The 21,188-nt window shown below is 38.7% G+C and overlaps 1 protein-coding gene across 1 annotated transcript in view; it reads right to left on the bottom strand.

Annotated features, from left to right (window-relative positions):
* LOC128998808 (uncharacterized) overlaps positions 1 to 21,188 on the bottom strand; it is a 261,627-nt gene that overhangs the window by 34,958 nt on the left and 205,481 nt on the right. Inside the window, exons 16-38 of the mRNA XM_054425167.1 lie at positions 4,005 to 4,095; positions 3,470 to 3,673; positions 3,343 to 3,417; positions 3,216 to 3,290; positions 3,089 to 3,163; positions 2,962 to 3,036; positions 2,835 to 2,909; positions 2,708 to 2,782; positions 2,581 to 2,655; positions 2,454 to 2,528; positions 2,327 to 2,401; positions 2,200 to 2,274; positions 2,073 to 2,147; positions 1,946 to 2,020; positions 1,819 to 1,893; positions 1,692 to 1,766; positions 1,565 to 1,639; positions 1,438 to 1,512; positions 1,311 to 1,385; positions 1,184 to 1,258; positions 1,057 to 1,131; positions 930 to 1,004; positions 752 to 877 (exon numbers count right to left, since the gene is read on the bottom strand). Of these exons, the coding sequence (XP_054281142.1) occupies positions 752 to 877; positions 930 to 1,004; positions 1,057 to 1,131; positions 1,184 to 1,258; positions 1,311 to 1,385; positions 1,438 to 1,512; positions 1,565 to 1,639; positions 1,692 to 1,766; positions 1,819 to 1,893; positions 1,946 to 2,020; positions 2,073 to 2,147; positions 2,200 to 2,274; positions 2,327 to 2,401; positions 2,454 to 2,528; positions 2,581 to 2,655; positions 2,708 to 2,782; positions 2,835 to 2,909; positions 2,962 to 3,036; positions 3,089 to 3,163; positions 3,216 to 3,290; positions 3,343 to 3,417; positions 3,470 to 3,673; positions 4,005 to 4,095 (1,921 nt within the window). The remainder of the gene's footprint in view (positions 1 to 751; positions 878 to 929; positions 1,005 to 1,056; positions 1,132 to 1,183; positions 1,259 to 1,310; positions 1,386 to 1,437; positions 1,513 to 1,564; positions 1,640 to 1,691; positions 1,767 to 1,818; positions 1,894 to 1,945; positions 2,021 to 2,072; positions 2,148 to 2,199; positions 2,275 to 2,326; positions 2,402 to 2,453; positions 2,529 to 2,580; positions 2,656 to 2,707; positions 2,783 to 2,834; positions 2,910 to 2,961; positions 3,037 to 3,088; positions 3,164 to 3,215; positions 3,291 to 3,342; positions 3,418 to 3,469; positions 3,674 to 4,004; positions 4,096 to 21,188) is intronic.

The following is a 21,188-nucleotide window of genomic DNA, read 5'->3' on the forward strand; positions in this document are numbered from 1 at the left end:
TATGGTCAACCACTTCGCCTACCTGGAGAGTTCCTTACACTTAGCGATTCCAACCATGAACTTGACCCACAAAGTTTTGCCAAAAATCTGCGTCAGCATTTCAACAACTTAAGACCAGTTGATGGAACAAGACATGGAGGTAGGACGCCATTCGTGTTCAAGGATCTCAACACATGCACTCATGTCTTCGTACGTACCGACATTTCTAAGGGTGCACTCGATCCCCCCTACTCAGGTCCTTACCTCGTCATTAGAAGATCTGACAAGACTGCAGTAATTCGGATTCGAGGCAATGATGTAACCATTTCAATGGATCGACTTAAGCCAGTCTATTCCTTACAACTCGACCATGATGACACCAGCGTTTCCAGAGGCACCATAACTACTACTCCTCCCTTTTCTCATTCTGACATTCAACAACGAGGTACATTGACATCTAAACCTATTCTGAGATCTACACCATTAACTACGCGCTCTGGGAGGCAAGTTCATTTTCCAGTACGGTTCCAGAGTTGATTTTTTTTCGTGTTTGCTCAACTACACAGCTCAACCACTGGCAAGGGGGTACTGTAGTGCCTGACGACTACTAACCTGTATATAAATCTTTATTTTAACAGATGATATTTATTTGTTTACTAATTCATTCAATTATTATTGTTCACTTAAACTTTTACTAAATACACGCATTTTTACTCTTGTCTAGCATTTGTGAGTTCACAACTTCAGTAATTAACAAAGAAGCAATACATACTGTGACTTGATATTGAAGAGCAAAAGTAGTTACTGGCCAGATCTAGCAAACTTGAGGAGTGTTGAGGAGGTGCTGGGTGGGACACTGCAATGTCTAACACTACCACACCCTTGCTGTCTCCCACCTCTGAAACACATATACAATAAGGTCAAGTAGTAACTGGATAGATCTAACAAACTTGAGGAGTGTTGAGGAGGTGCTGGGTGGGACACTGCAATGTCTAACACTACCACACCCTTGCTGTCTCCCACCTCTGAAACACATATACAATAAGGTCAAGTCGTAACTGGATAGATCTAACAAACTTGAGGAGTGTTGAGGAGGTGCTGGGTGGGACACTGCAATGTCTAACACTACCACACCCTTGCTGTCTCCCACCTCTGAAACACATATACAATAAGGTCAAGTAGTAACTGGATAGATCTAACAAACTTGAGGAGTGTTGAGGAGGTGCTGGGTGGGACACTGCAATGTCTAACACTACCACACCCTTGCTGTCTCCCACCTCTGAAACACATATACAATAAGGTCAAGTAGTAACTGGATAGATCTAACAAACTTGAGGAGTGTTGAGGAGGTGCTAGGTGGGACACTGCAATGTCTAACACTACCACACCCTTGCTGTCTCCCACCTCTGAAACACATATACAATAAGGTCAAGTAGTAACTGGATAGATCTAACAAACTTGAGGAGTGTTGAGGAGGTGCTAGGTGGGACACTGCAATGTCTAACACTACCACACCCTTGCTGTCTCCCACCTCTGAAACACATATACAATAAGGTCAAGTAGTAACTGGATAGATCTAGCAAACTTGAGGAGTGTTGAGGAGGTGCTGGGTGGGACACTGCAATGTCTAACATTACCACACCCTTGCTGTCTCCCACCTCTGAAACACATATACAATAAGGTCAAGTAGTAACTGGATAGATCTAACAAACTTGAGGAGTGTTGAGGAGGTGCTAGGTGGGACACTGCAATGTCTAACACTACCACACCCTTGCTGTCTCCCACCTCTGAAACACATATACAATAAGGTCAAGTAGTAACTGGATAGATCTAGCAAACTTGAGGAGTGTTGAGGAGGTGCTGGGTGGGACACTGCAATGTCTAACATTACCACACCCTTGCTGTCTCCCAACTCTGAAACACATATACAATAAGGTCAAGTAGTAACTGGATAGATCTAACAAACTTGAGGAGTGTTGAGGAGGTGCTAGGTGGGACACTGCAATGTCTAACACTACCACACCCTTGCTGTCTCCCACCTCTGAAACACATATACAATAAGGTCAAGTAGTAACTGGATAGATCTAACAAACTTGAGGAGTGTTGAGGAGGTGCTGGGTGGGACACTGCAATGTCTAACATTACCACACCCTTGCTGTCTCCCACCTCTGAAACACATATACAATAAGGTCAAGTAGTAACTGGATAGATCTAACAAACTTGAGGAGTGTTGAGGAGGTGCTAGGTGGGACACTGCAATGTCTAACATTACCACACCCTTGCTGTCTCCCACCTCTGAAACACATATACAATAAGGTCAAGTAGTAACTGGATAGATCTAACAAACTTGAGGAGTGTTGAGGAGGTGCTAGGTGGGACACTGCAATGTCTAACACTACCACACCCTTGCTGTCTCCCACCTCTGAAACACATATACAATAAGGTCAAGTCGTAACTGGATAGATCTAACAAACTTGAGGAGTGTTGAGGAGGTGCTGGGTGGGACACTGCAATGTCTAACACTACCACACCCTTGCTGTCTCCCACCTCTGAAACACATATACAATATGGTCAAGTAGTAACTGGATAGATCTAACAAACTTGAGGAGTGTTGAGGAGGTGCTAGGTGGGACACTGCAATGTCTAACACTACCACACCCTTGCTGTCTCCCACCTCTGAAACACATATACAATAAGGTCAAGTAGTAACTGGATAGATCTAACAAACTTGATGAGTGTTGAGGAGGTGCTAGGTGGGACACTGCAATGTCTAACACTACCACACCCTTGCTGTCTCCCACCTCTGAAACACATATACAATAAGGTCAAGTAGTAACTGGATAGATCTAACAAACTTGAGGAGTGTTGAGGAGGTGCTAGGTGGGACACTGCAATGTCTAACACTACCACACCCTTGCTGTCTCCCACCTCTGAAACACATATACAATAAGGTCAAGTAGTAACTGGATAGATCTAACAAACTTGAGGAGTGTTGAGGAGGTGCTAGGTGGGACACTGCAATGTCTAACACTACCACACCCTTGCTGTCTCCCACCTCTGAAACACATATACAATAAGGTCAAGTAGTAACTGGATAGATCTAACAAACTTGAGGAGTGTTGAGGAGGTGCTAGGTGGGACACTGCAATGTCTAACACTACCACACCCTTGCTGTCTCCCACCTCTGAAACACATATACAATAAGGTCAAGTAGTAACTGGATAGATCTAACAAACTTGAGGAGTGTTGAGGAGGTGCTAGGTGGGACACTGCAATGTCTAACACTACCACACCCTTGCTGTCTCCCACCTCTGAAACACATATACAATAAGGTCAAGTAGTAACTGGATAGATCTAACAAACTTGAGGAGTGTTGAGGAGGTGCTAGGTGGGACACTGCAATGTCTAACACTACCACACCCTTGCTGTCTCCCACCTCTGAAACACATATACAATAAGGTCAAGTAGTAACTGGATAGATCTAACAAACTTGTGGAGTGTTGAGGAGGTGCTGGGTGGGACACTGCAATGTCTAACACTACCACACCCTTGCTGTCTCCCACCTCTGAAACACATATATACAATAAGGTCAAGTAGTAACTGGATAGATCTAACAAACTTGAGGAGTGTTGAGGAGGTGCTAGGTGGGACACTGCAATGTCTAACACTACCACACCCTTGCTGTCTCCCACCTCTGAAACACATATACAATAAGGTCAAGTAGTAACTGGATAGATCTAACAAACTTGAGGAGTGTTGAGGAGGTGCTAGGTGGGACACTGCTATTTCTAACACTACCACACCTGTGCTGAAGAAACTTTATCAACCTCAATATTTATGCGCAGATACTAAATATCTTCAAAGTTTTTATATGCACTTAAAACAGAAAAAAGTACCACAGTGATACTGTTGTTATAAAGTCCATACAATACAAACTGTTATTAGGTTTTTAAATTTAATGCAACTGTTATGATTAATCTTAAGTTTTTTTTTAACGGAAGAATTTTAAATTTCTTTTTCCTTACCAATTGGTAAAGAGGTTGTGGCGAAGAATGTCTCAAAGAGTTTTGTCAATGTAGCTGTCAATACACCTGAAGATGCTGTTTCACTGATTACCTTAAACAGAAGAAAATGTCAACTTCTACCATGGATGATGACAAATCATGGCTCATTCATTGAAATATCATTGTTTTATACCTCAATATGTACATGTAAAAATAAATTACAAAGATTTACGGGAACTCTTTGAATGTGAGGAGGATACAATAGTATTTAAGCTGATGTCAACAATTGCTAACAGATGGTGTTACCGAAAGCGCTACAACCTAGTTGTTCAATGAGTTACTAGGTAGCAGCACTAGTTAGGCACAGAACGTTTTGATGACATTTTTCAGCTGAACCACAACAGTAATCATAAATGGTGTTACTGTGGCTTTACTGAGAAACAAGTTTTTTTCCTAAAAAGGTTATATTATAATAACCTTATCAAACTAAATCAAGATTTAATTCAATACTAGATAAACCCGTTGCTCAAAATCGAGCAAAACTGCAGCTTGTAATAAAAGAATAAGAAAAAAAACATAAACAGCAAGACCTCAATCAAAGAGTCATTTTAAATTAACTTCTATGACCGATTATAGAATTAAGAAAAAGTACCTGGGGACCGAGCTTTGCTCGGAGAAAATCATTAGTTCACTCTGAAAGCAGTCTTAGTATCGGAGATACATAAATCTGTTCCCAAACTCCACACGGCTCGCCTTTACAACGTCCTACACCATTTCCTACGTCATGGACCTGTTTCCCTCCATTCCCATAGCACTTTAAGATTGTAGATACCTTAATCTAATCGTTATTAACAGTTCCCACACTCCGGACAGCTCGCCTTGACTACTTCCTTCACCACTTCCAACGTAGCGGACCTGTTTTTCTCCCTTCCCATAGCATTTCAGAATTGCAGATACGTTAATCTAATCGTCATAAACAGTTCCCACACTCCATACTAATCGCCTTTACTACTTCCTTCACCACTTCCTACGTCGCAAACATGTTTCCTTCCCTTCCCATTGCATTTAAAGATTGCAGATACATTAATCTAATCGTCATAAACAGTTCCCACACTCCGGACAGCTCGCCTTGACTACTTCCGTCACCACTTCCTACGTCGCGGACCTGTTTCCCTCCCTTCCCATAGCATTTTAGGATAGCCCATACCCTTATCTAATCGTCATAAACAGTTCCCACACTCCGGTCAGCTCGCCTTGACTACTTCCTTCACCACTTCCTACGTCACGGACCTGTTTCCCTCCCTTCCCATAGCATTTTAGGATTGCAGATACCCTAATCTTATCGTCATAAACAGTCCCCACACTCCGGACTGCTCGCATTTACTACTTCCTTCATCACTTCCTACGTCACGGACCTGTTTCCCTCTATTCCCATAGCATTTTATGATTGCCTTTACTACTTCCTTCACTACTTCCTACGTCACGGACCTGTTTCCTTCCCTTCCCATAGCATTTTAGGATTGCAGATACCTTAATGTATTCGTCATAAACAGATCCTAGACTTCGCACTGCTACCCTTGACTACAATGTCTCGAGTAATCGTGATGTTTTTCCTTTTGTACTGTATTTGTAATTTGCTAGTATACTGAGGGTAGTTGGTTTATTATGAACACGTGCTACAACTTCAAGTCTTTTGTTTACCTTTTCCTTGTTATTTAATTCAACCAACATGGTTACTTAGCAACCCATAAGACTAATGTTAAAAAAATGTGACTTTCAGTTTCGTTTTTCTACGTAATTAGATTTTTGTTGGCAGTTCTAACTGCATGAAACTTGTTTTTAGGCCAAAAATAAACTATTTACAAGATTTGAAGAAAATCGTCGGAGCCGTTTTCGAGATCTTTCTGCAAGCAAGCAAGCAAGCAAGCATACATACAAGCAAACATTGCTCGTATTAGAGTATAGGATATTATGTTCTAAAAAATTATTAAAGTCATTTTACAATATTTAATTAAATATAGATCCACTCTCATGCTGCTTTGGTTATCTCTTACGTACTGTAGGCGGGTGCCCTCTATGAGAATGTAGATGTCAACCACACACTGTAAAATGAACTGTTCACACCTAAGCTAAATCTCTATATTGACAACAACCAGTACGACACGTATTGTTAAATAATTTCTACCATATGTTCTGTTTTAAGCATGTTTAAAATAGAGGTTCCAACCGAAGTCCCCGGTTGGGAACATAGGAGGGTAAGCATGCGGATCTAACGATGGATCTAGAACGAATTCACAGTTAACATTATTAGTTTTTGAAAAGAAAAAAAAATACTAAGATTTATTTGGCCAGGGGATGTTCTGTTTTCACTTTTCAGCTTTAAAAATAGCTGCGACATCTGTACAGGTAGCATCATTGTAGCGAGGGAAGTCACTTCTTTTATCTCTTACTGTCTTAAAATTAGTATTTAAGTTTGAGCAAAGGGCTTCATCAATTAAAGTCAATCTGCATAGTCAGCCATTATAATTGAGAAGGACGATAGTTACATTGGATGACAGTGTATTGAACGTTACAGGTCACCAACATAACAAAACATAAAGTCCAGTTTGTACAACATAAAATAAGATATACAATTATTAGCATTGAGTAAATTATAACAATATATAAAACAATATATACGACTTTTTTTTTTTGTAAAATGTGAATAGGTAGTGAGAAATAAAAACATTTTCCAAATTTGATCAAAATATGTTCACAAACAAGCAAACTACAACAGTTTAATTATTCTCCATAAGAATAACATGGGAATTTTAAATTTACAATTTTTTGGAATTTTCTCCGTAACTATTAGGCGCATAATAACGCTTCAATATACTAAATTATTTGTTTTTTTAAGCTCTACAAAATGGTATGGAAAGAAATTGCTAAATTTTATGTTTTTTGGGTCAAAAATAGGAAAAACCTATTTTTACCCCATAAAACCCCCCGTAAACCCCCGTTCCCATGGTCCGATCATGCTGGATCGCGAACTCGTTCGAATAAACGTACGTTTACACGTTTGTACCAAATTTCATCCAAATCGGATCATTTTTGCTCGAGTTATCGTGCTGACGGACACACACATATATATATATATATATAAATATATATATAAATATATATATATATATATGAATTTGAACGGATGGTGTTTTTGGCCTCTAGGGACCTCAAAACGAAAAAAAAAATCGGTCCCGCGTCCAGGTCTTACCATGAGTACTACGGTAATAGCTTATTCCCTATATGGGAAATTCGCTAAAAGGAGGATTGATCAAACATGGGCATGATCAACATCGAGACCACTGTGCTGCGATAGCAAATATGGCCTGGAAAGGGGTTGAAGTCGAGTCTATTATGAGAGAAGCTGATCCCGCAAACAATGTGCTTAACATTGTCTGCTATTTGTTGTGAAACAGACATAATTTTGGTAACATAAGCGTCCATTGAACCAAATTCAGAAAGTTTAGTATTAAATAAAACTCTCAATAAACTTAGTCATCTAACTAATCCCTTATCCTCAAATGCATTTTTAAGATTGTCCCAAGCCTCTTTTGCAGTTTTTGCATTTCTTACGTGAGGATAACAACAAGGTTTTGCAAATTAACATATTTTAGCAAGTGCTTTTTGGTCTTTTTTCTTTTAACTTACCAAACCTTCCCCTGGAGTTACCTCACTTCCCTTTGTATCATCCGGTTCAATTGTATTCCATATATCTTTGTGTATTAGGGCCATTTTCATTGCAAAATTCCAGTTATTGTAGTTGGAAACTCCTTCAAGCAGTTCAATTCCTATTTTCATGTCTCTTTCCCCCATTTTAAAAGATACTCCACTATGATGAATAATACCAATGATAGCAGCAGTAACAAATAGAAGGAAAATAGCTATGTTGAAAATAACTTACTTTCAGGATTTACAATGAAAAAAATTTACAAATTGTAAAAGGCCCATAACCTAATGTAATGTTAATGTAATAAATAGCCCAGAAATATAATGGAAAACGTTTTTATACTGAACAAATATTATTAATACATCTTTTTTTAACAATTACACCAAACCAAAACATATAACATCCAACATACAACCATAACATACAAAAGGTAAACAAGACAATTAGTATTTGATCAGGTGATGATGTAAAGACAAGATGAGAAATATTACTTCTCTAACAATCTTCAGTCTAATATTTTGAAATGCAGTGTATAAGTGAATGTTTCGGACCATTTTTTATGCAGTAGGTTCCCCCATTATTGTTTTTGAAACACCACGGTTTATTTAACAAAAATAAATTAAACCAAAACAATGAAATGGCCATCGTTAGCTTAGAGGTCAAGCTATCCGCTTGCACTGACAATCGTCTGCTCTTTACACAACTGTCTGCTGTGCACTTGCTATCTCACAACACGAGACCTTACCGTTAAGACCGTCACCGCCCACCACCGCGCCGTGCAGAACGCATCATACCGTGCATAGCCGAACTGTTCGTGGGAAATTGTTATCTCGTTGTTATCTCTCGTTTGTAGGTTAAATTTAAATTAATTTAACTGTCATAACCTAACCAAACTAACCAAACTTGCTGATAATGAACATTTCGAATGAAAGTTTACTAAAAACAAAAATAGTTCTGTTCAAAAAATAAAATTATAAATGTCTCAAAATCAATTATATAATTTTTTTATTATAAAATTAAACTATCATAATCTAACCAAACCAACCAAACTTGCTGATAATGAAAAAAATCGAGTCAAAAAGTTAATGCCTCCGGTGGGTTTCAAACCGGCTACCTCCAAAACATCAGCCCGGTGCGCTATCCACTAGACCACCGCGACATACGGCTATTCAACGTATCGTTGCGGTAATGGTGTTCGCTCGAGCAGTGGTGGGCGGTGGCGGTCTGACGGCAAGGGTTAATTCTCACAACAGTTTATGATTGGGTGATTAGTAACCATGGCAACTTGTTGAATGTGTGGATGAAGAGAAACCAAAGAAAGAATAGAAGAACAAAGAAGAAAGAATAAGAGGTGTTTTACGTCATCCATTGTAATCTCTATCCAATTTTACGACTGACGTTATTATCTTTTAAGACTAGGTACTGTACTATGATTTTATGCTGTTTTATGATTTACAGTATCTAATGTTTTTATCGACATTCTTATGTTCTGAAACAACATGTAGTAGTAGCCTATGCTGACTACGGTAGCAGTAGCTTGCAGTACTAGACTTTCTATTGTTCTGTTCTTTACGTGATTTATTGCTGTACGTACAGTGTTGTGTCATTTTTGTTTTGCTTGAGTAAACGTGATTTTAAACGTTACAGTTTTTATTACTGAACCAAGGTTAATGACGTAACATATCACGATTGCGCAATACTATTATTTGTATTTTTATTATGCAAAATACAAATTAATTATCGCATTAACGTCCATTTTATTATTCAGTACCCATGTTGGATTGACCGTGGTTTTCAGTTATCCGTGGTCTCCTTCCCCCCCTATTACCCAGGATAATTGAGGTTCTACTACATCCGTTTAGTCCGGCCGTTTTGAAGTCCGGCCAGCGGTCCGGTCCCGAGGTGGCCGAACTAGAGGGAGTCTACTGTACTTATTAAAATACTAGATTCCACACAAACATATTATTATTTATAAAAATTATAGTTATCATAAATTACCGTGTATAATGTGTTAAAGAAAGGAAGCAAAAATTAAACTCTTAAAATGCAAAACTACTGAAGCAAGGGAAGCATATAAAGAAATCAATGCCAAAGTCAACAAAACTCTAAAAACGGAAAAGAGAAAGTTCATAAACAATAAACTAATAAAAGCAGAACAAGATTTGACAGCGAATAACACTAGAGATTTTCACAGGACTGTGCGGTTTTTTCAAAAAGGCTTCAGTCCCAAAGTACTGGGAGTGAAAGATAAAAATGGAAATGTTGTGGGAGACATGAAAACTGTCCTGAAAACATGGAAAAACTATTTTGAAGATTTGCTCAACTCAGAGGTCACGAGTATGGATGAAGAGCAAGAAGACAATTCAACAAGAGAAAATGAAGAAGTAGAAGGGCCTACACTGAATGAAATTGAAAACGTTCTAAAAACACTGAAAAATGGAAAGGCACCTGGAGAAGATGGAATTCCTATTGAAGTAATCAAGTACGGCGGAAGACCACTTATACAGTTTCTACAGAAGTTGATAGGAAAAGTCTGGAACTTGGAAACGATGCCTAAAGAGTGGCAGGAGGCAGTTATTGTACCTCTTCACAAGAAGGGGGATAAGTTAGAGTGTGCCAACTACAGAGGAATATCACTACTGAACTGTACATACAAAATATTGTCCAAAATTATTTTAAATAGGTTGAAAATGTATGGAGAGGAAGTTATAGGAGAGCACCAAGCAGGATTTATGAAGGGAAAGTCGACAACAGACCAGATATTTATCGTGAAAGAGCTGGCCTCAAAATACTGGGAATATAACAAAGATCTATATGTTCTGTTTATTGATTTTAAGAAAGCTTATGATAGCATTACAAGATCAAAACTATGGTCAATATTAAGAAAAAGTAATGTTCCAGAAAAGATTATAACGTTGACAAAGATGTGTGTGGAGGGTTCAAGAGGTAAAGTTAGGATAGAGAGAGAACTTACAGACACTTTTGACATCAATACTGGGGTAAGACAAGGAGATGGACTGTCTCCTCTTCTGTTCAACTTTGCCCTTGAAGACGCCTTGAAAGCAACCAGATCTATTCAGTTGGGTGCGAATATTGAAGGACAAATCAATGTACTGGCTTTTGCTGATGATGTAGCCTTATTGGCTGAAAAGAAAAATGACCTAAAAGTATTAGCTGAAGCCTTCATAACAGAAGCAGGAAAGGTAGGGTTACAAGTGAATGAAGATAAAACAAAATTTATGAAGATAGGAAGGCAGGCAGAACATGTGACCTCAACACTGGAATGTTTGAGTTATAAATTTTCTGTCACAGAAGAATTTAAATATTTGGGTGTGATAATAAACAGCCAGAATAAGATGGATCAGGAAATACAAGCTAGATTGAATGGAGCTGATAGATGCTATTGGAGCTTATCAAAACTTTTGAAAAGCAGACTCCTGTCAAGAAACACCAAGGTTCGAATATATCTGGCAATAATCCAATCTGTTCTTCTCTATGGTTCGGAAGTATGGACCCTCACAAAGAACATAGAGAGAAAATTAATAACTTTTGAGAATAAAATACTGAGGAGAATATACGGACCAACTTTGGAAGATGGGGCGTTGAGGATTAGAAAGAATAAAGAGTTAAGGGACCTTTATAAAAGACCTGATATTGTAGCTTTAATTAGAAGTAGGAGAGTCAGATGGCTTGGGCCTGTTAGAAGAAGAGAAGAAGGCAGCAGTATAAGAAGAGTGTGGAGGGGAAAGCCTGAAGGAAGACGCCCACTGGGGAGACCGAGATTTAGATGGGATGACCAGGTTGCTGAAGACATCGGAAGACTGGGCGCAGAGTTGGACGAGGCAGAAGATAGAGAAAGATGGAGGCACCTTGTTGGCGAGGCCAAAAATCTCCTTGGATTTGTGTGGCCACAGGAGTAAGAGTAAGTAAGTATAATGTGTTTTTTGTAGCTTAATTCAATTTTTTTTTTTTTTTTTACTGAAAGGTTCTGAAAGATGTGTTTCTAGCATAATTGAATTTTTTCAGCTGACAACTTTGCTAAACGAAAGGTCAAATTAAATAAATGGTTTTCAATTTTTTGTCTGTCAATTTGGTTACAAACAAATCGTAACTTACTTTTTACTTACTTACTTACTTAATTACTTTTTTTCTCTTGCAGAGAGAACACAAGAATCCATATTAAGAAGACATCTTGCCAGTGAGACTATCAGAAGCAATTTCAGACCACTGAAGGTGTAATAGTTAATAATTTGTTGTACAGTATTGTTATTTATTGATGTGTATGATTTGTACTGTATAGTATTTTGCATTGTACATAGCATGTTGTGTATATAACATTTTGACTGATTGTTATTGTAATTCGCTTATATTTCAGTAAAAAGATTTACTATTAACAAATTCTACGGTCAATTTACTTTTACCCAAACAGTCCCGAACCTAACCTTTTACTATTCATTTACAGCTTATAACTTGCCTAACTTCTTTTGTTTAGGTCGAGTTTTATATCATTTTTCATATTTTTTTAGCAAATTCCAAATACGCTTTTGGAAATGTAAAATTATTACTCTTTTAAAAAGTTGTACCATTGTATAAACACAGCCAGTATGTGACTCATTGCCTAGGCATCGGGCTGCTCCGGCGAACGTGGCGAGGGATTATAGGGTGTTCAGTTCTTTTATCTAAAATTTTTCTTCAGCCTGTTTAGAATTTTTAAATTACTAAAACAGCTGATGATTTCAAGATAATCCATTGTATTATATAAATAAACATCATTCCTTTCTGTTCTTCTTGTCAACATGACTTTTATTTTTTCTCTCTTAATTTTTCATTAATTTATTCAAACACTCCACATTATTAATGGTCCTTCGATCCAAGATATTACTTAAGCGATTTGGATTTACTTTCTTCCACTAAAACTCTTCATAGATCAATATTTCCTCATTTTACCCATTGTTTTCTGTGCCTCTGAACTCTTGCCCATTTGAACTCTTATTTCCACATTGGAACTCTTAACCCACCCATTTAAACTTTGTGAATTTTTTACATTTATCTCATCATCTTTGTACAATGGCATCTCCAAATAGTGATTTTAAAATTGAAACTTATACACGACTCACATCTTTTATTAAAACTCGTCTCAACGAAATAAGAAACATCGTAGATCAACATGTTGAACAAGAAAAAACATTAACAGTTGTGCAACACGAAGCCTTAAAGACTCTCATGCAAGAAACCCAGAAGAAGAAAGAAGACTTTGATTCTTATTTTTATCGAATTGTAAGTACATCAAGTGAAGATGATTTGAACATTGAATCTTTAGCTGAAGATGAAGACCAAATCAGTGAACTATTCATCCACATCACCAGCTACATTAAAGTGCTGCTTTCAAAAATTGGTTCTAACCCTCATTTGGCCAAGGTTAATTGCAGTTCAGCTCAATCTCATAAAACCTTTGCAGTGCATGTAATCAACCCGAACTCATCAAGTCCAGCTCAACCTCCGAGAACAACTGCAATGAATGTAACCAACCCAAACTCATCAAGTCCAGCTCAACCTCCGAGAACCACTGCAATGAATGTAACCAAACCAAACCCATCAAGTGAGTTGCAAACCAGAGGCATCCAGCTTAAACAACCTGAAACAAAACTCATCACAATAAAGAGGTCGGTGGCAAACACTATGCCTAAATTCGCAAATTCAAAAATTAGAAATACCACAGTGACAGTAACAAAACCTCAACCGACAGATACAACAGTGAGCTCAACTACCTTGACAAGTGACAGTGCTACTATTCATCCAACCAACACTGCTGTCATCCCAAGTGACCATGCTGTTATAAACCCTACTGATAATGCTGTCACCCATCCTACTGACCGGGTTGCTATCCAAAAGACAGACAGTGCTGCTGTTAACCCAACCCACAGTGCAACCACTAAAGTAAAGACAGTCCAGCAATCCATTCAAGTGGTTATATCTTCCGATGGAGCTCTGACCAATAACTACTCTTCATTACAAACTACAGAAAAGGTACTCACCTTACTGGAATGTCCGTAGTTTAAGAATGTAGATGGAGTCAATAAATACACATTTTACAGTAATAAATTGCCGCGGCCGATACAGGCGGGACTAACACGGAGATGGTTACATATCGGGAGCTGCTGGAAGACTGTCAGGAAAAGTTGGGAAAATAGGAGCGTGGTCAGGCTGTGTTGTGATTGGTCGGTTGAGGGTGGCGTGATGATCGGACCACGGCAACGGTTTATTCACTCAAACACTGCCATAATGATACATACATTTACAATTGTTATATACAGCAAGGTGTACTATATGAAATACACTACATTTCCTCCCCCTTAACTTTGATGACTATCAGATCATATATAAAATTGATAAAACTGTTTTGAATTAGAACATAAATATAACACGATAATTATCAGAAAAATACTCATCACGCATTGTAAAAGAACACAACAATAGTTACACGCATAATATAAAATCAATAAAATACTACTGAACCGTTATGATATATGAAATTCAACTCAAACCAAAAATTATACCATAATAATAATAAAAATCAGTTGTAACACACAAATAAAAGAATATAGAATCTGTTAAAACAATGAATAAGCACAGCATACATAAATACATCATAACTCAAAACAATATCCAGAACATTTGTTTTTAGTACATATATTTTACAAGTCAAGTTTCTTGGTTGGTTTACGTTCCCGAGTAGGGTAACGTCGATCTACTACTGTTTGTTTTGGACTATCAGCTGTTACTATACTACGTGGAGTAGGAATGTCTGCTATGACGTCAGACTTCCGCCTAGTAGCGCTCGCGCGGTGTGGTGTATTTTGTTTTGGACTACGCGATTGTTGTGGCGGTGTACCTGGAACAGCTGATGCCCCCACTACTACTACTGGCCGTTGCTCACTTGACAGACCTGGTGGCAACAATGGTACAGACGCTTCTCTGTCAATACTAAAAGTGGGTGGTATAATGTTTACCCCTATTATTTGGTCAATATGACGCTTCCATATTACATCATTTTTCAACCTAACCAAATAAGACACTGCACTTAATTGTCTAACTACTACACCTTCTATCCACTTACTTCTACCCCTATAGTCACGAACAATTACTGGCTGACCCTCAAACAACACTCGGGTCTTACTTCCGCCATAATTCTGAATCTGTTTACTCTGTCGGCCATGTACAAACTGTGGTAGGTTTGGCCTGATCAAATCTAACCTACACCTTAATGGTCTATTAAACATCAATTTTGCAGGGGTTTCGTTGGTGGTTAAGTGCACAGAATTTCTATAAGCTAACAAAAACTTACACAAAGATAAATCTACACTGTCGTTACTCATAATAGCTAGCTTAATTCTTTTCTTAACATTTTTGACAGAGTTTTCGGCTAGACCATTTGTAGCTGGGTGAAATGGTGGTGTCAATGTGTGTGTGATTCCATTAGATTTCAAAAAATCTTTAAATTCAAAAGAAGTAAACGGTGGTCCGTTATCAGAAACTATTTGGTGGGGAAGACCAAATCTCGCAAATAGTGGTCTGAGCTTAGCAATAGTTTGTTTGGCTGCCATAGAGCTCACTTCTTCTACTTCCAACCACTTACTGTGAGCGTCTACTATGATGAGATACAATTTACCATTAATAGGGCCCAAGAAATCAACATGTAAGCGTTCCCATACCTTTTTGGAGTGTTCCCACACATGTAAGTTACACTTAGGCCAGGCGCACACAGGCGATTTTGAGTCGTGCAACAGTTGCCCGACAAATCGGGGGACTGTTGCGCGACTCACTCGGAGACTCTGAAGTCTAGCGACAGTTGAGCTGGAGTGCGCACACAGGCAACTTTTTAGTCGTGAATCTAGTCTTGAGACGTGTTGGAAATACATTAGTTACTGCGTTCCGAATGGATTTCAATGATACAGCCGTAGTATGTGCTTTGTTGCTGAAGTTTCGCGCGCGAAAGAAAAAGAGAAGATACTGGGTTCATCCCATATATAGTGAGCGACTTGTGAAAGGACAGTTCCATTTTGTACAATGACTTAAGAGAACACCCAGAGAAGTTTTTCAAATATTTAAGAATGAGTGTCGGGAGTTTTGATGAACTATTAACACTTGTGAGACCAGCAATTTCATATCAACCTCTTCTCCACTTCATCAATTAATTGTTCGACATCCTCATCACGCACACTCATACTTGTAATTTTCTAAAAACTTCACACACACAACAAGTGAGCAAACACTTAACAGTTCTGGCCACAAGTAGTTGAACTCCTGGGGTGAGACTGAGCGACACAGCGACAATTTAGTTGCATCTACACTCGTTTCAATGGATACCAAACCTGGAGCGATAGTCCCGCAACAATTCAGTCGCAGAGCAGTCGCTGGCAAATTGGGTCCGGGAACATCGGTTGCAACAGTTGCGCGACTGTCCCCAGACTGTTTTCTTCGTGTGCGCACTCCAATTTAAAACAATGTTGAACATTTTAGTCGGGCAACTGTTGCGCGACTCAAAATCGCCTGTGTGCGCCTGGCCTTAGCTGGGCTCTGACGTACCATCAGACAGAGTGAACAGCTGTTAGCTAGATTTTCTATATCCGCATCTAGACCAGGCCACCAAAAGTACGATCGGGCCATGGCTTTCATCTTAACAATTCCGAGATGCCCACAATGTAATTCTGACAAAAGCAACTTCCGTAAATTTTGATGTACCACTATTCTATGCCCCCACATAATGATACCGTTCTCAACAGCTAATTCACTTTGTCGCTGGTAGTAGGGTTTTAGATTCTCGTCAGTACTTGGTGCGTAGTTTGGCCAGCCATGCAAAACATAACCTAAAACTTTGTTTAACACAACGTCCCTTATTGTCTCTTCTCTTACATTATTAAAATTAACAGGAATGTCATTTTCTTGAATGTATTGCAAATACGTGCCAACATAGTTTACATCGTCTGACTCAAAAGGAAAATCTCTTATATTCAAGGGCAATCTAGATAGGCAATCGGCGTTGGCATTCGCCTCTGACCTCACGTACTTAATGTCAAAATCGTAATTAGTTAGGAAGAGCGCGTAGCGCTGAAGTCTGCTGGCTGCGTACGCAGGCAACCCTTTCTTAGGTCCGAAAATGGACAACAACGGCTTATGGTCTGTAATTAAGACGAATTTCCTACCATACAAATATTGGTTAAATTTTTTAACCCCATACACAATACCTAGTGCTTCCTTGTCTATGACACTATAGCCTACCTCAGCTTTTGACAATGTACGTGAAGCGTAACAAATCGGTTTCTCTGAACCGTCTTTCTGTCTCTGACTTAGTACACACCCTAAACCATAACTAGAGCTATTAGTAGCTAGGCTTACAGGTAAGTTAGGATCGTAATGTGCTAATATTGGTGCTGACACCAATTTACTTTTGATTAGCTTAAATGCTTGATCACAGGTGGCTGTCCACTCAAAAACACTGTCCTTTCTTAACAAATTATACAAAGGGGCTGCGATAGTTGATAAATGGGGTACATACTTGCCATAGTAATTTACCATGCCTAAAAATGCTTTTAGCTGTGACACGTCAGTTGGTATAGGAGCTTTCTCTATAGCACTTATCTTAGACGGTGAGGTACTTAGACCTTCTTCACTCAAAACATACCCTAAATATTCAATCGATTTACGAAAGAACTCACACTTTTTTTTGCTTACTGTCAAACCATTAGCTTTAAGTTTACTACACACTTCAATTAACCTCTCTTTATGTACCTCATTGTTCTCACCCGTAATCAAAATATCATCCAGGAAACAAACTACTCCTGGAATACCTGCAAGAATGGTTTCCATTATCCTTTGAAAAATACCTGGTGCTGACACCACACCATAGGGAACTCTATTATACATGAAAAGCCCTTTTGTAGTACTTATGGTACACAACTTTCTTGACTGCTCATCTAAACTCACTTGCTGATAAGCCTGAGATAGGTCGATTTTAGAGAAGGTTTTACCCTTTTGTAAGGTGTTAAAAAGATCTTCTATTCTAGGTATTGGATGTCTATCAATTACCAAAGAATCATTTAGTGAAGAAGCCTGAAAATCAGCACACAAACGTAACTCTCCTGACTTTTTAATAATCGGAACAACTGGACTTCCCCATTCACTGTTACTGACCGGTGACAAGATTCCTTCCTCTACTAATCGATCTATCTCTGCTTCTACTTTACTCTTTAGGGCAAAAGGAATTGGCCTAGGCTTCAGAAATCTAGGGACTGCATTATCTTTTAACACTAACCTAGCCGACTCGCCCTTATAACATCCTAGTTTGTCTGTAAATACTTCCAGGAACTTTTGATACAACTCACTTACGGTTTTAGACTCCCCTTCTATCACATTACAAAAAGCTTTACTCTGACCTGAGTTAGCATACACCGTGTTGCTCCTTACGTTAGGTATCTTAATTACAACCTCAAGATCTCGAATCCAATCTCTCCCCATCAAGGGATTCGCGCCCTTAGCAACATACAACATACAACAACACACAACACAACATGCAACATACAAGGTTAACTCTTTCATAACATCTCTGTACTTAACTCTTACGCTCAATTTACCAAGTGGCTTAATAGGCTGATTAGTATATGAACTTAATACTAAATTTGTACTTTGTAACTCCAATGAGCTGAAATTCTCCTTGTAACAATTTTCATTAATGACACTTACACAAGCGCCACTATCAACTTCAAAATTCAAAGACCTGTTCTCAACTTGCAAATTTACCATAATAGGCCTTACCCTATCATTTGCTACATTACTCTCATCATTATCTAAGGCAAAAAGATTAGTTAAGTCATAATCACTCTCTGTAGTCTGTTCATTATGTCCATCTTCATTTTCATCAACATAGTGCTGCTTACTATATTTCTTATGACTAGAATTATGAAATGTAAGTGGCTTACCCCTGTCCTGGCTTCGGCAAACCTTCGCTAAATGCCCTAGCTTTCCACATTTATTGCACTTATATGACTTGAACCTGCACACATTGGCCCTATGCCCTAGCTTTCCACAGCAAAAACACTTCACATCACTTCCACTTGACACTCTCTCCTCCCTCCTGTAGTTGGTTGACCGGCTCTGGCTCGGTTGTTGTTGTTGTGGGTAGTGTTGACGTTGACCTCCATGACTGCCACTGCCACTGTTGTTGTTGTGCGCCGCCGCCGCACCCTTCCGCCCGGCGTTGTAGTGAAGTTGCGTCGTCTGCTGTTGACCCCGCGCTGTCTGCATGCCCGACATCAGCGCCGCTGCACCTCGCTCCGCCATTTCCATATTGGTTGCTATGGTTACCGCCTTTTCAAAAGTCAGTTCCGCCTCGCCGAGTAACCGTTTCTTGATGACGTCACTCCGGATACCGCTCACAAGCCTATCCCTCAAATAATCCGACAGATTGGTTTTAAATTCGCAAAACATCGACAGTTCCTTTAATTGCACTACGTAATCAGAGATTGACTCATGTTCTCTCTGAGTTCTCAAACTAAATTTATAACGTTCCGTTATAAACGATGGCGTTGGACTTAAATGTTTTTCAACTAACTCCACAATTTGATCAAATGTCTTATCCGCTGGCTTATCCGGTGCGCACAAATTCTTCACTAAATTATACGTTTTCAAACCCATGACCGTTAACAAAGTAGACACTTTTTTCTCGTTCTTAATGTCATTAGCGTCAATAAAAATTAATAACCTCTCTATATATGAGGACCACGTTTCTTCAGCTGCATCAAACGCATTCATAGACCCTATAAGACCTGCCATTTTATACTCGTTAAATAGTCTATCTATACAAACTGGTGAAACTCCTGACATATAAATTAATTTACGACTCACCGAATGTCTAGTTACACTGCAAACTCTTACCTCCCGTTGTTGTCCTATTAATGTCCAGTTTGCACTTTTTCACTGTCACTGCACAGTTCACACACAGTTCCTTGAAGACACGATCACGACAGTCCTTCTACTGTTGGTCGCACAATTTAATTGTTCACACGCGACAGCCCTTCCGCTTGCCGGTAACAATCTTCTGCACACACGCGACAGCCCTTCCGCTTGCCGGTTACGTGAATTCTCACTGCCTCGTCGCCAAATTGGAATGGCTCTTTAAGGCATCCTCGTCGCCAAATTGGAATGTCCGTAGTTTAAGAATGTAGATGGAGTCAATAAATACACATTTTACAGTAATAAATTGCCGCGGCCGATACGGGCGGGACTAACACGGAGATGGTTACATATCGGGAGCTGCTGGAAGACTGTCAGGAAAAGCCGGAAAAATAGGAGCGTGGTCAGGCTGTGTTGTGATTGGTCGGTTGAGGGTGGCGTGATGATCGGACCACGGCAACGGTTTATTCACTCAAACACTGTCATCATGATACATACATTTACAATAGTTATATACAGCAAGGTGTACTATATGAAATACACTACACTTACAATCACAACTCGTTGAATTATTAAAACAAGAATTTTTTGAATTGAAGAAATGTGTTATGAACTCTAATGACTTGTTGTTAACTTATATTCTTCAGTCTCATAATGAAACTCCAAAGGGTCTTCAAAACTCTGATGATCATAATTTCAACGTATTAGGACTTCAGTGGTCTCCAGCAAACGTATTTAAGTTGTATCCCCAGCAAAGATGGCTTAGGTTGAAAAGCAGAAGTAGAAAAAAGCAACCAGCTGCTATAGCCAGCCTACGACAAACTGTGTTAATGTGTTTTATTCTAAACTAAATGTTGAAGTGAGGACACTTCAAGGCCGGGAGTATGTTCAGTTCTTTTATATAAAATTTTTCTTTAGCCTGTTTAGAATTTTTAAATTACTAAAACAGCTGATGATTTAAAGATAATCCATTGTATTATATAAATAAACATCATTCCTTTCTGTTCTTCTTGTTAACATGACTTTTATTTTTTCTCTCTTAATTTTTCATTAAATTACTCAAACACTCCACAATAGCCCCAGGTAGTCCTAAATAGGTAGTCCAGGTAGTCAGGTAGTCCCGGGTCCATCGGCCAACTTGAAGTATACGCAGTATAAGTGATGCCTTTCTTAATATTCTGAGACGTATTTGCACATCTACCTGAAAATACCTTTAATTTGACACCTCAAACGTTCAAATCCGTCAAGCCGTTATCGAGTTATGACTGTGAAAAGAAAACCGCTTGCGTATTAATATACAGTATTGATTACGTTGTAAACTAGATGAATTTTGATTTGATGAGATATTGGTTTCAAATAATGCTATCAGAACATTACAATTTATAGAAAAACTTGGAAATTTACAACGAAAACGCAGTTTTATTTTGTTTCCTGCAAATACCAAGACTTTTCTTAGTTATATATACTTGTTATTGACTTATTATTCCAAATTAATCAGAGTTCATTTTCCTACTACTTTATAGTCGACATAAGCGTGCACGCATAGCGAT

The sequence above is a fragment of the Macrosteles quadrilineatus genome, unplaced genomic scaffold, assembly GCF_028750875.1.
Source record: "Macrosteles quadrilineatus isolate MER2022 unplaced genomic scaffold, UCM_ALF_1.0 Scaffold_1__1_contigs__length_201487025, whole genome shotgun sequence".
NCBI classification, from domain to species: Eukaryota; Metazoa; Arthropoda; class Insecta; order Hemiptera; family Cicadellidae; genus Macrosteles; species Macrosteles quadrilineatus.